Genomic DNA, 14,981 nt, shown 5'->3' with positions numbered 1-14,981 from the left:
TACTTGTGATCTCTCTCTTTGTCAAATTAAAAAAAAAAAATTAAAAATTGAGCATCAAATTTATCTGAGAGTGGCGCCTGGGTGGCTCAGTCATTAAGGGTCTACCTTCGGCTCAGGTCATGATCCTAAGGTCCTGGGTTCGAGCCCCACATCTCACTCCCTATTCAGTGGGAAGCCTGCTTCTTCCTCTCTCACTCCCCCTGCTTGTATTCCCTCTCTCGCTGACTCACTCTTTCTGTCAAATAAATATAAAAATAAAAAATCTTAAAAAAAATTTTCTGAGAGAAAACATTCCAGGTTAAAGAATATAAATGACTGCCTTTTCCTGTCTCTAAGTTTAATTTATAGGATACTTACAACGGTGTTATAACAGAGAAGCCCCAAACTCTACACGTCTCTTTTCTTCATTACTATGCTATTTGACCACTGGAAAACCAAAACAGCGGATGTCCAGTACCCCCATCCATCAAGCCATGAGTCTCGAAGAAACTGAATTCACTCTACCTCTCCTGTTTTTCCCTTTCAATTTTTTTCCGGAAAATTCTGAAGGTCTTTGGGGGTGGAGATGGAAAATATCTCGAAGATTAACAACACTTTAGATGGCCCACGACTTTGAAAGCTATTTTAAAAGGTCAAGTATATTATAACATGGATATCGCAGTAGATTTATTTTTAGAAATATTTTTAGAAATACCGTCTTCAAGAAAAAAAACTTTATTAATTTGATGCTTCTGAACATATTAAAATGAATGAACATAAAACATTTTTTAGTTAACTTGGAAGGGAAAATGAATTCACAGAAGTGGAAACAGTGAAGATATGTACATTTAGGCAGATTCTTAAACTTCTGTGTTAGGTTAATGGTTATGAATGTATTTGAGCTACAGTGAGACATTTTACATCATTTCTCGTCTTAATGTGTCGATATTTTACCGAAAATGAACAAGATGTCACGAAAATAGAGCAGTAAAAATGCACTTGAGGTTAGAAAGATTATGCCCATCACAAGAAGATATTTATCCGTTTTCCTTAGGACATGTTGCCTCTTTTCTTTTGCAAAGCTTTCATTAGATCAGACATGAAATCTTGCTCTCCGCTGCCTCCCCCGCCGGGCGGTCCCGGGTTCTCTTTCCTCTTCGGGGGAGCAGGAGGCCTTTTAACGCCAACGGGGGGCGGCTTCGGGGCCTCGGGTGCAGGTGCAGGTGGGGGAGGCGGCGGGGGCGGTAACTGTGAGCCCGCATCCCCTGCAAACGACGGCGGTGGCGGAGGCACGAAGTCCGGGGGCCCGTCGTTAAAATCAGGGGGCGGCGGAGGGAGCTCGTCCTCCTCCAGGGGCGGCGGCGGCGGGGGTGGTGGCAGAGAGTCGTCGGGCGCGGCAGGGAAGCCTCCGCTCCGGCCTTTGGCCCTGGGCACTGTCGCGGGGCTGCCGCAGACGTCTGAAGACCGTCGCACGGGAGGGGGAGGTGGCAGGCTGGACTTGGGCAGCTGGTGGGCCCTGGGCGCTCCTGGCTCGTGGTTACCAAGGGCTGGCTTCTTGTCCTTCAACAGAGCAACCACAGCATGACATTTCCACTGAAAGGCGAGATCTGCCTCCTGAGGGGTGGGGGGAGCCTCCATTGCTCAGGCCCTGAGACCACAGGCGGTTCACCAGCTAGCTCCTCTTTGCTCTGCCTTAGGAGAATGACTCCAAATGGCCCTTAACGTTATTACTGATAATAACATTCTTTAACGCTTATCTACTGTGTTTTCTTAAGTAAATGGAACAGGAGGTTTTTACCTACCCTGAGCTCAGTCTAAGGAAATTCAAAACGGAAGCAAAATGGCTCTCCTGGAATTCCCACTCATGTCTTGGTTCCCAACACAAGCCAGCCCCGATCCTGGGAATGGGCAGCCAACATTTTTCTTGGTCTGAGGAGCAGGTATCTATGAAATTATTTTGCTTCTATATCATACCTCCGGTGGCAGAGAGGTGATTAAGAAGCTTCCCCAAATCTTCCCCAAATCTCCTGGCTTAGATATCCTCCTTTGATTAGTACAAGGAAGATGGAAGGGAAAAATTAAACGGAGTTTTCACTAGGTTACCGGTAACCTTTGTACAAATCTGGGCACAAAGAATAACTCTCCTAGCAGACCTGTTCTGCCTTCTCTTGCATCAGTGATTGCTGGCCTGCTGAGAACAAACGTGCTGCTCCCCAGGACTCTGAGCTACCAGGGAGAAGCCAATTACGTGCTTTTCGCCTTCGGCATGACAACTTCAAGGGAGGTGGTGGGTGGACGGAGAAGGCACACACCGAGTCCACAATCTTAGATTTACTTTTTGTTAAACTGTGTGACAGTTGGCTGTCAGGAATAAAATGAGCATCACAGGCTTAGTTATTATCTAATGCCTCAAGGTTATGATGATATCAAATGAGCCAGGTGTGTGCCTGGGTTTGAAAGAGGAAAGTCAAGCAGCCCGTGTTGTGGTGGAAACCACAACACCAGACTTGCTCAGAGGCTGAAGAGGCAGAGTCCTCCTTCTGCCAACAGTGGAACAGATAACAGTAACTTACATTTATATAATGCAACTTCCTCAGGAATTTCAGGCAGCTTAGCTGAATCCCTCTATTTTAGTGATAATTATCATTGCAATTTACAATTTATCAAGTTTTTTTTTTGCTTAACAACCTCTTACCACTGACGATTAAATTTAGAAGTTATGTTTTGTTTTGTTTTTCTCCTACAAAGTGCCTTATGATTGAGTTTCTATTTTATTCAGTTTATTTGCTTGGCAAGATGAGCTAGTTGACTAGTGATGACGTAAAAAAAAATTCTCAACCGGCAGTTTGGGAATTGATGTTCACACAAAGCTAAGTCATTTCTATTCTGGGATCCTTTCATTGCTTTCAGTATTTTCGAGTGTTTCTCTTCAGTTGCCTCACAGGAACCATAGAAATAATAAGAGCTGACGGCTCAGTGCCTGATGTCGGACTTGAGAAGCTCGTAAGAATATTAGAGAAACACAACTTTCAATGATCTACAACGGTTTTAAAAAACTATAACAATTTCTATAAATACAAGATTTAATTCCTCTCACCATAGGCTGATAGACAAAGTGAAAGGGGGGAGTGAAGTGAAAAATTATGGAAGGTACAATTATTCAAGGCTGCTTGAGTCACACATGGAAAATATTCAATGGAATAGTCAGTTGATATGTCCCCAATTAGACTAGTAACTAGATTTTAACTTTCAGCTACAATTTTCAGATTAAATAAATCTTCATTAATCTCCTCTACTGAAGAAAAAGTTACAGAGAATGTTATATCAATTTGGCTATTATTTTAAAATGTGTTTTCTTCTCCATCACCCTGAGGATGTATGTAGAACATTAACAGAGAAATGTAAAATGCACATTTTCTAATAGAATCTTTTTAGTAGTCATCTAATCTGGTTTTGGGGCTTAGTCAGCATTTAATATAGGGCTTCTGATTAACTGGTTGCTCTAATTTATTCAGAAAAAGATAAGTAAAAATCCCAAAGACTTAAAACTCAGGGTCTACTTTCAAAATGCTAAAACCACTTATCTAAACCAAGAAAATCTCTTCAGCCAAAATCAGTGTAGCTAAATTAAAACTATTTACCAAGCAAAAGTATTAAAAAATTTTTTTTTTTTTACCTCTTCCTGGAGCAATGTGATAACAGTTGGCTTTAACTTTCTATTCTAGTCTGTATAAGTTTAAGATTAAAAAAAAAGGCAATTACTTAAATGAAATTATAATGACTTCTTAGTTGTTGTAACTAGATTTTCTCTTTTCTCAGAGCACTTACTGCACACTGCTAATGGTTTAGAACACGGGCTTACCAGAAAGAGGCTGAGAATGATGTCAGTTCCTCTCTGGCCTTACCTTAGCTGTTTCTGCATGCCTCTGGGCTTCTTCGAGAACAGCACTTACAGAATGTACAGCCTGGGGGATTTGACCATTGGCCTGAGTGGTGCCTGCTTTAAGCCCTGATAAGGGGAGAAACACAAGAAGGGTGGGTAAGGCATATTCAACATTCTTGCAAGTTCATCTAAAAACATAAAGTAGTTTATATATTTCCAAAGCAAAAGACAAGGAGTCATAGGTACACAGGCCTTAACAGAAAATCTGATGTTCTATGGCAATACTTCATGAGATTCAGCAAAGGTTCAGGAAAGTGAATGCTTTATATAGGCTACAACATCTCAATTAACTAGGGGCCTAGAGAATAGTGTGTTCTTTTTCAAAAGACCTTTTTTTTTTTTTTCTTTTGGAGAGGAAGAGTAGGGAAGGAGAGGCAGAGAGAGAACCTTAAACAGGTTTCACACCCAGCACAGAGCCCTACTAAGGGCTCTATCTCAATAACCGTAAGCTGAAATCAAAAGTCGGACACTTAACTAACTGAGCCACCAGGCATCCCTCAAAAGCCCCATTGTAAGTTGAGAATAAACTCTGAAAAACTGTTTAAAAAATTCCTGTTGTTGAAGATTTTTCTGAAAAATATGTTTCTAGTTCCATACTGTGCTGTGTACAGGAACAACTTTTGAACATTTTTCTCAACAAAACATATTATGGGCACAAAAATAGTAGACCAAGGGGACTAAGGAAAATGTGCAGACTTCTGAAATAACCTGGAATAGACTTTCTTCCAGAAAGTTCTGATAAGCACTTATTTTCCTGCCTTTTAGTTTTCCTGCCTTTGTCACAAAAGTGAGACTGAGGTTTCACAGTTTTCAGGGAACCTGATAGATTTCTTCAGATGTACATGGAATCTCTGTGGTTCCTTAGAGAACATCCTGGAAAGCATGGCCATCTCTCCACACACGAAAGCCATTTCTCCAATGACCGAACTGCCACCCAGCCCACGATGACAGAGTGAACTCAGAGACTGCTTTAGCTATGCTCAATGCCAGCTGTTCTGTCAGATATTTATGAAATGACCTTTTACTTGCTTCTTCAAATATTTTTCCAATAGTTTGAGAAACTCTTCCATTTACATAACAACTCAAAGAAGGCTGTTAAGAACTTGAGCTTGGCAAGAAGCAAGTGTTTGATAAGAGAATATTAATAGGGCCTCTAGTATCTCTCTACAAATTATTAAATACCAGATGGAAATCTGTACAGGACAGAAATTGGAAAACACATTAGCCGAGTGGTCAAAATGAATGTTTCCAATGAGGGGCAAATAGACACCATATGCCTCCTATCGTGATACCCTGTGAAGAACATGCAGCCCTCACGCAGGATTCCCGCCAAAAACGCACTACCTGAGATGAATCATAAGGAAACATCAGACACATCCAAACTGAGGGGTGTTCTATAAAATAAATGGTCCTTGTTCTTAAAAAGTGTTAGTGTCCTGACAGAGAAAGGCTAGGGGAATATTCCAGATGAAGGGGGACTAAGGAGACATGATAAGTAAATGCCACACACGATCCCGGACGGAGTCTGTGCCAGGGAAACCCGCGGCTATCGAAGGCACTGCTGAGACAACCGGCCGAACTGGAACACGGGCTGTGGTTTAGATAATATTAATATGAAATTCTCCAGATTTGATAATTGTACTATGGTTAGTAAGAGAATAGTCTTGACTTTAGGAACCACAAAGGCAAGACTGGAGGGGAAACGTGTGTGAGGTAGTCAGTCTACTCTGAAGGGGTTTGGAAAGCACATGTCTGTGGACAGGGTATGGAGAAGTGGGTGTTGGGAGATAGAAATAAGACAAATATGACAAATCTTCAGTATTGGTGATCTGGGAAAAGGGTTCATTGTACTGTCCTTAACAACTTTTCTGTGTGTTTGAAGTGACTTCAGGATAAAGGTATTTGTGTCCATTTATGCGGTTAAAATATTAGAACAGGCTATAACCACTTTCTCTACTGCCAGTTTTTTCTTACAAAATCCATGTTCCTCATTCAGCAAGGACAGCCACCTCCTTGTTCTGAGCGGACCTTCCCTTTCCCTCCTCAGCACGCCCTAGCTGTGCTGTCAGAACCTACAGGATGTGACCGGTAAATGTGCATTTCTCTAGCTCTAAGGCTCATTAAATGGCTCTAATTAGCCATAGCTTTGTTCTGGAGGTCAGGAAGCAACAAGTCTAAGCATCTTAAAGTCTTAGGATGTTTATACTTAGGATTTTCTTATACATATTCAAATCCTTTCTTTATATATAAACACTTGTACAAAGCAAACAGAAACTGAAGCTGAATCCTGAAGACCATTGGGGGAAATTCCTTTAAAGGGCGCAAATGTATTTTCTTTTTGCTTCTTTTGCCCAAACACATATACAGGCTGATTTCTCACCAACACAGTGTGTGTTATTATGTTAACTATGATGTGCTGGTCTTTAATCTGTCTGTGAGAACAAATGAATAATAATAATAATATCCCAAATGTTCCAAGCTGCGGTCTTCCCATGTACCAGGAGATCCAATCTTTTCTGTGGGCTCTCTGCCCCATCCTGGGACAACCCATGGGTACCCACATAACCCACATATTCTGTAGGTACTACTGACTTGGGTTCCAGGTTGTCTGGGTTCACTGTATTAACAGTCCCAGCCGTCAAGCAGCATATAGTCTTTCCCACTCTCTCTTTAGGAGTCCTCAGAGAAATTAGGGGTTGGAAGCTGATTGAACAAATATGAGCCCCAAATGCTTTATAGGACTCAACTGCATTCTGAAAAGGGGACCAAGCCCCACACCCCTCATTCTTAACTCACATGGTTTGCGAAAGGCCAATTCTCCCACTTGACCAGGCAAGTCCGAGGGCAGCAACCTCTTGGGCACAGTGGGATTGTTAGGAATGGGCATGAAACAGAACCCTTCCAGAGCGTTTTCAGAGATGAGGCATTCTTTTTTTTTTTTTTTTTAAAGGTTTTATTTTATTTTTTTTTTAAAGATTTTATTTATTTGTCAGAGAGAGAGGGAGAGAGAGCGAGTGCAGGCAGACAGAATGGCAGGCAGAGGCAGAGGGAGAAGCAGGCTTCCTGCCGAGCAAGGAGCCCGATGTGGGACTCGATCCCAGGACGCTGGGATCATGACCTGAGCCGAAGGCAGCTGCCCAACCAACTGAGCCACCCAGGCGTCCCAGAAATGAGGCATTCTATTTGTACTAATATTTATAGCTGTGTGAAGAATGTAAGCCTAGAGAATCATTGGCGGTCCTCGCCACCTTATGGAGACAGTGACTAAGAAAGAGACCATATCTTGATGACATCACTTACGGTCCTGGATCTTGCTGTGCCTGAAAGCTGCCTACCCCGGACCTCCTAGTTTTGTGCATTAATAAATCTCTCCCCCTCACTCTTTGTTGCTTAAACCAGACTGAGTTGGATTTCTGTCAATTGCCATGTGAAAAGTCCTGACTAAAAATAGTTGCTAAAGTCAAAGTGATTTAATAAGTGCTAAAAACAAAACAAAACAAAACCCCAAACAAAACCCTTTATGGCTGTTCTCTAATATGAAAAAAAAAAAAAAAAAAGCTGTCATTTACCAAGAATAGATTACTTGTGAAGCACTTTGGATACAGAACAATGCCTCCATGTTTTTTCAGTTGGGAAGTCATAGCAGAAAAACCTCATGATGCCCTTTCGTGTCTAGAGGAGAAAACAGTTCTAAACTAATCAAACTGGCTTATAAAGGACAATTCATTGTACACCTGAGGATAGGAAGGGCTTAGCCACATGAAAGAAAAAACATCACAGAGGGAACATCATCTGAAGTCCCTAAGAAAGGATGGTGTTTGGGGCTTTGAAGAACTAGGAAAAGCAAGTGGCCTATGAGCCAGGAACAGGACGAGACAGGTGATTAAAAGAGGTGGCAGAGCTGGGCAAGGCTCTTATTATGCAGGCTTGGTTGGCCTTGCTAAGGATTTGGGACTTTATCTAAGGTTAGTGGAAAGCTTCTGAAATGCTACACATAGGGGAGAGATCACATTTGCATTTAGAAAGGTGACTCAGGGAGAGATAGAAGTCTGCAAATGTAGGGAATTGAGCTGGTATGCCACCACCACCGGAGGCCAAGTGAAAAATCATGGCAGCTTGGTTTTTGTGGGAACGGAGATGAACAGACCTCAACAGATTTGACCAATATGTAGAAGGTAGAATCAACAGGATTTGGGGGTGACTGGATTTGGAATGAGTGAGCTTTTCTTGCATGTGTCCTGCATGAGCTGCTGGGCAGATGGTGATTATTATTAACAGAAACTTGAGAACAACAATGGAAGAGCAGGTTTGGAGGGTAAGATGATGATGCTGTGTCTGATGTATCCAAGTGGAGCCACTGGGCAGACAGTTGGATACGTGGTTTTGGAGGTTTACAGAGAAGTCTGGGTTGGATTTATAGATTTGTGGGTAGTCAGCACAAAAATGGTGCCATGAGTGGATTCAGACCACTTAGAGAGACAGTGTAACATGAGAACAGGGTTAGGATTGACTGGGTTGTGGGTAATTTAAGGTGGCATAGAAGAAGAGTTAGTAGAGGACATTAGAAAAGAAATGACCAGAGAAGTTGGGGGTGGGATGGAAGATGTGGAGTGTGTGCTATTGAAAAGCCAATACAGGAGACTGTTTCGGGGAGGAGAGGTCAATCATGTTGAGGCTGCTGAAAGGTCAGATAAGAAAATGGGTTTAGTTGCACAGAGGCATTTAGTTGCATGGAGGCCACTGGTGGAATTAGCAAGCCTTCTCCATGGGATATTAAAGGCAGAAACTTGCTTGAAATGAGTGGAAGAGTGAGTGAGGGTAGAAAAGTGGAGGCAGCACATGCGGTCTACCCTTCAGAATAGTTTGCTTGTTGGGGGGCAGTAGCTGGAGGGAGATGTGGAATTATAGGAGGGTTTTAAAACTTATTTGTTTGAAGAAGGGGACAATGTTGATGAGAAGGACCCCGCAGAGCAGAAGAGAAAGTAGAAAAGGATGGTATGATAAAGCATCTGTCTAGTCTTTGTCCTGAGTCCCTGGCACAGAACTTCTAAAACTCCTGGTATTTCCAGAATGACTGGAATGTCTTTGTTATTCAATGAAACCCTAGGATCCCATCTGAGTTTATGCTAACAAGATGGCTTGGCATGTGGGTTGGCTACCAGAAACACTAACAGGTGATTAGAGGGTTGGGGGCTTTGAGCTAAACCAACCTCTGGGGAGGACGCTGAAATCAGTCATGTGGTTGATGAGAGGACAAAGCAGCTCTGCAGCCAGGGCCCTCCTAGACCTTGCCCTGTGTGACTCTATTTGGCTGGCCCTGATCTATATCCTTTATAATAAAATAATAATAATAATAATAATAATAATAATAATAATAATAAGGATAGCACTTTCCTGAGTTCTGTGAGTCATTCTGGTGATGTGTTGAATCTGAAGGGGTAGTGGGAACACCTAAAATTGTAGGCAGTAGGTCAAAAGTATGGCTGGCATCTGAAGAAAGGCAGCCTTGTTGGGGATGGTACCATTGGCCTGTGGGGTCTGAGCTAACTCCAGTGGTGGGCATCAGAGTGATACTGCAGAAGATCGACTGGTGTCAGAATAGGGGACCAGAGCAGGCATGGAAGGACTGGCCCTTGTTAGGGAGTAACATAACGGACGCAGGCTGGGATGGATACAGATGCAGGTAAGTTGTCGGGTTTCGTGGTGGGAAGTCAAAGGAGTTCCCACTTGATGGTTCCATTTTCTTTGCTGAGAGTGAAGGATTTGGGGGTTGGAAGACTGAGGAGAGTGAAGAACATGTGAAACAGTGAGAGAACCTAGGAATTACATTGACAGGAACAGGTGTTCTCAATGTTATTGACATCTGGGACTGGTAAATTCTTTATTGTGTGTGGAGCTGTCATTTTAGGACAGGCGGCATGCTTAGCCTCTACCCATTAGATATCATAAGCATTTCCCCCAAGGTGTGACAACCAAAACTGTTTGTAAGCATTGCCAAATCTTCCCTAGGGGGCAAAGTCACCTTCAGCTGAGAGCCGCTAGTCTCGGGAACCGTAGTAAGATCAGTGGGCGGTATTAAGGGCCCAGTTGTGGGTGACGTCCAGAGCTCTGTGGCGGAATCACTTGCTTGGTCTTTTTGGCAACCAGCCCCCATCCTGAAGCTACCACGGGGCCCGGGGAAGGAGCCGCCTCATTGGCATAACAAAGACACGATCCCTCAGGAAATTCCTTGGGCTCTTGAGGCTGTGTCTGGAACTGAGGCCGAAGACCAGATATATTTCTCATTGAACCGCAGAGACAGTCTGTGATCTGAATGAGCAAAATGAATACAGCTGATGCCACAGATGACCCCCGAGCATCTGACTGGATATGGCTCTTCCTGGCTGCTGACCAGGAAGCCCAAACTCCCTGACGGATACTTAGTCAGCCAGAGGCAGGCTATGAAACCTGTCTGGGTGACAGTGTGTCTGTCAGTATATACTAGCTGCCTCCTTCTGGGAAATGGCTGAGATGTCAATGCTTGTGAAAAATAACTACAACTGTTAGCTGGTAAGAAGCAGAGCTTTTTGCTAAAGTCAGTGACCCCAATTTTAGAGAAAAATGCTCAGAAGAAAAAATTCTTTGGTTGTCTGGAAAGGAAAGGCATCTTACTGTTCCCTCAAATCAAAAGACTTAGAGCCTTACAGGCTCACCCTCAGTGAGTAAGACCTGAGGCCATGGGATCTGCCTCAGAAATAGCCCAGGAGCCTTTACTGGAAAAGAGTCCTGTGCTCCTGGGAAAGATGCCCCAGGTGGTCTCAGGATGCCTCATCCCAAAGAAGGACTCCATCTTGGGAAGCGGAAAACTGACAGTCTGGAACTCCAAGTGGTGTTTCACTCCCAAGCTGAAGACTGATAGAATTAGGAAACCCAACTCCCAACCAAACTCAACAACCCTTCATTTAGTAACTCAATAAATATTTACTATATGCCTGGCTTGTAAACTCCGGGAACACAATGTGCAACATGATGAGATGGTCCTTTGTCTTTTGGAGACTTAGAGTCCAGTGGAGAAAACAGGCACCAAACATGTTCATAAATACATAAAATAATTACAAATCGTGGTAAGTGCTCTGCAGAAAATGGTTTTATTCAGCAAAAACAATGTCAGAAGCTCACTGCACACAGAGCAGCCCATCTGGACACATCCAGTGAAAACCTCTTCAGGTGTTGGGTCAAATCTGCCATATTGCACCTTCTATACTTTCAAGCAGCTTTGACCCTTTCAGCAGCAAAGAATATATATACTGGCCTTTGATATGACCATTCTCTAACACTGAAGGACAAAGGCCAGAACTTTCCTGCTATAAATGGTTCCAGTTCTTTCAATCATTATTTATCATAAAGACAAGGTGTTTGAATTACAGCTCAGCCACAAGACACTCACTTATCCCAGCTTCAGAATTTCTTCAGCTGCGGAGTGTGGATAATAATCTATACTTTGCAGGGTTGGTGTAGGAACCAGAAATAGTTTATATCAAATGATGCCTTGTACACACTTCATCTCTCAAAGTTCTGTCCTTCTCAAAAATCCAAATAAGAAGCTGTTATGTTACCACGGAATGTGATGTCCAAGATCGGGTACAAGGCTCTGGCCATGATACCATGAGGCAAAACACCAGGAAATGATCTCGTCCTTTGTGTGGGCTGTCTGCTGGGTGCTAATGGAGCTTTGGACACCTTTATACTCTGTTGAGACACAGTATTCTACTAGCTCAGCCTACACCGGCGATCACCATCTAATCCACAAGCCTATCATGAGAAAGTGGTTGAAACTTTGCTGAGAATCATATTTATAAATGTTGGTTATAAATGCCGAAGCTGTATAGTATTATTGTTCAACATTATAAATGTTGAAGCTTTGCTAAGAATCTATTCATAAAGAAACATACAGGTGTGTGAAGAGATCTTGAGCCAACAAAGTTCTGTTTTTATCAAATGTGTTCGGTAAGTTTGAACATGAGCTCTAAGCTTGTCAGGATTTCCTTGCACGGTACCTGTAGTAGGTGGGGCCGAGCTGGCAGGGCCCAGGTTTGTCCACCGGGAGGCGAGCCCGGCCCGCGCCACAGCCCGCTGATAGTTATCATAGAGAGTCTTGCCATACTGGGGAGAAAACACAGAAGAAGCAAGAAAGAAATCCATTTATCCAAATCTCGCACCCAACTGCAATATACATATTGAGGGAAAAAAGTACTTTCTAACTACTCTTTTTACTTCTTTCCTGAGCTGTTTTTTAGTTTATTTCAGTAAAAAATCCACAGATTGTTCTCTCATGTTAAATGATTTGCCAGATTAGCAGAGTCAGTTAATACTTCTACTAGATGTCAGAGGGGGGCTTTCGCCACTCAGTTCTGATTACGTGGGTCTCCACGGAAATCTACCACAGGTTATGTGTTGTGTTTCTTAATTACATACTATGAGTAAATAAAGCTCTCGATAAGTAAATAAAGATCTGAGAAGCCTCACAGGAGAGTAAACCCTTGATTCTCAGGTCGTTGGAGAGGTCTGTGTTTCCATCACTCTCGCCTATTAAAAAAGCCCTGTGGGCAAGTAAAGAAGCCGGCATCTGCAGCACTGACCAGCCAAGGATGGGTCAGCCGTTTGCAAGTAGCACAGAGCCTGCGCCCAGGTCAGGACGCTGGTGTGCAGTTCAAGACAGGGTGAGTCCAAATGCTCTCTCACCTTGGCAATCCTTATTCCCATGACCCATTGGTTTAGGGTCCTTGCGTTGTCACAGCAGAGGTATTTGATGTACTGGGACTCCTTCTGAATTTGGGGATGCTAGAAAAAAGTAATTTCAAAGACCATTTATAAATTATTTATTAGGATAGTTTGAATTTTTTCTTTCTTTCTTTTTTTTTTTAAAGATTTTATTTATTTATTTGACAGAGATCACAAGTAGGCAGAGAGGCAGGCAGAGAGAGAGAGAGAGAGAGAGAGAGACAGAAGGAAGCAGGCTCCCCGCCGAGCAGAGAGCCCGATGCGGGGCTCGATCCCAGGACCCTGAGACCATGACCTGAGCCGAAAGCAGAGGCTTTAACCCACTGAGCCACCCAGATGCCCCTAGTTTGAATTTTTTTAAAAAACTTAATGTATATGATTTCCTGAGATGGTGGAAAATCGCTGGTAGCAATTTTAGCAATTTTAGGATTTAGAAATAGGGGTATTTTTATATTTTATTTTATTATTTTTTAAAGATTTTATTTATTTGAGAGAGAGAGAGAAATGAGGGGCAGAGGGAGAGGGAATCTCAAGCAAACTCCCCGTTTCTCCAATGAGTGTGGAGCCCAATGCAGGGCTTGACCTCATGAAGAATAGGGGTACTTTTAAATGGACTAAATTTTGAAAGGACTTAAGAAACCTGTGACATGATTTGTCATAAGCACTTCTTACTATATTAGCAATAATAATTTTCTCTTCTGCTTTTTTAGCTTTTGAAAACATCTGCATACACCATGTCTCCTTTCCCACAAGAAATCCGAATCGTCTCTCCATTCAGATAAAGGACCCTACATGATGTAATTCTTATGTCACAGAATTAATGTTCTGTGACTCCCAGTCAGACCCAGGGGTATTTCTGTTATGAGGAATTCAGGTTTCTCCCATTCTTTTTTTTTTTTTTTTAAGATTTTATTTATTTATTTGACAGACAAGGGACCACCAGTAGGCAGAGAGGCAGGCAGAGAGAAAGGAGAGAGGAAGGGAAGCAGGCTCCCTGCTGAGCACAAAGCCCAATGCGGGGCTGGATCCCAGGACCCTGGGACCACGACCTGAGCTGAAGGCAGAGAGGCTTTAACCCACTGAGCCACCCAGGCACCCCCCCGGTTTCTCCCATTCTTAATTGTCTTTTCTTTTGCAAACTGGCCATTATGGCCTCTGGAAGGATGGCCCAGAGAAGAAATACTCGGTCTATTCTCAAGTGGCAATGGCTTAAGGTGCTGCACTAGGATCTGGGCCTTCCAGGAGCTCATATTCAGAGAGAGGAGTGATGCCCGCAGGTATGAAGAAGAAAGATACTGGGCCCCTCTTTCTTAATCCTCATTGCCCTTGTAATTTCTGTTGGGCGTTTCTTTCATAGACTGTGCTCCATGAGGGTGGGGACAAATGTCTGAAACATGTCCTGCTGAAGTGCCCCATGTCAGCGCATGCCTGGCGTGTGATCAGTATTCTGGTCCAGAGCTGGAAATACTTGTTGAAAGAAATAAACAAGAGCAAGATTTCCTGTTCAGCCAGAAGTCTTATGGCTATGAAATGAGCGGCAGGCAACAAAATCTAGATTCTAAGATTTGTGCCACATGTATTTTCATGGGTTGTTATCATTTTTAAAAAAGATTTATTTATTTATTTGAGAGAGAGAGAGAGAGAGAGAGCACTCCCAAGTTGGGGAAGGAGAGGGAGAGAGAGAAGCAGACTCCCCACTGAGCATGGAGCCCAAGGCAGGGTTCCATCCCAGGATTCTGAGATCATGACCTGAGCTGAAAACAAGAGTTGGAGGCTTAACTGCCCGAGACACCCAGGTGCTCCAGGTCATTATAATTTTTAGTAATTATCCTATAGAATAACTACAACCATAACCATTGTGTGTGCACGTGTGTGTGTGTGCGTGTATGTGTAAGACCAACTCCTTTGCCTCTACCTCTCAGAGGGGCTTGCTAACCCTGCTAGAATGGGGATGAACAGGTGGGGAAGTGGAACGCCAAGAGAGTTGGAGCCGTGTTCGGGGGCAGGAAAGGAGTGGAGCCGGCATTCCTCTTCTACAGTGTCGCACAGACCTTCACTTTTGCTTTCGGCTCCATCACTGACCATCAAGAAAATGGCTATTTTCAAAGTTGACCTAAGCGAAGGGCGTTGTGCTTTCGAACGTCAGTCTGAATTGGAGAAGCAGCATCTGATGGTCACCCCGCTGATCTGTCCCACAACTCACTGCTGTCACTGCCCAGAGAGGATAACAAGACTCTTACAGACTCTAAGAGCATGATGAGGGTTTAGTAAGTATTGGCTTTACAAATAAGAAAACTGA

General features: G+C 43.2%; 1 protein-coding gene across 1 annotated transcript in view; it reads right to left on the bottom strand.

Moving 5' to 3' along the window:
* Positions 1-707: 707 nt before the first annotated feature.
* LOC111139709 (amyloid beta precursor protein binding family B member 1 interacting protein) overlaps positions 708-14,981 on the bottom strand; it is a 110,762-nt gene continuing 96,488 nt past the window's right edge. The window contains exons 11-14 of the mRNA XM_022492056.1: positions 12,644-12,742; positions 11,959-12,064; positions 3,885-3,988; positions 708-1,539 (exon numbers count right to left, since the gene is read on the bottom strand). Of these exons, the coding sequence (XP_022347764.1) occupies positions 1,030-1,539; positions 3,885-3,988; positions 11,959-12,064; positions 12,644-12,742 (819 nt within the window). The 3' untranslated portion in view covers positions 708-1,029. The remainder of the gene's footprint in view (positions 1,540-3,884; positions 3,989-11,958; positions 12,065-12,643; positions 12,743-14,981) is intronic.

The sequence above is a fragment of the Enhydra lutris genome, unplaced genomic scaffold (genome assembly GCF_002288905.1).
Source record: "Enhydra lutris kenyoni isolate GAN:26980312 unplaced genomic scaffold, ASM228890v2 scaffoldscaffold113, whole genome shotgun sequence".
Taxonomy (NCBI): domain Eukaryota; kingdom Metazoa; phylum Chordata; class Mammalia; order Carnivora; family Mustelidae; genus Enhydra; species Enhydra lutris.
The sequence above is the reverse complement of the archived record's forward strand: the minus strand, read 5'-3'. Positions and strand labels throughout refer to the sequence as shown.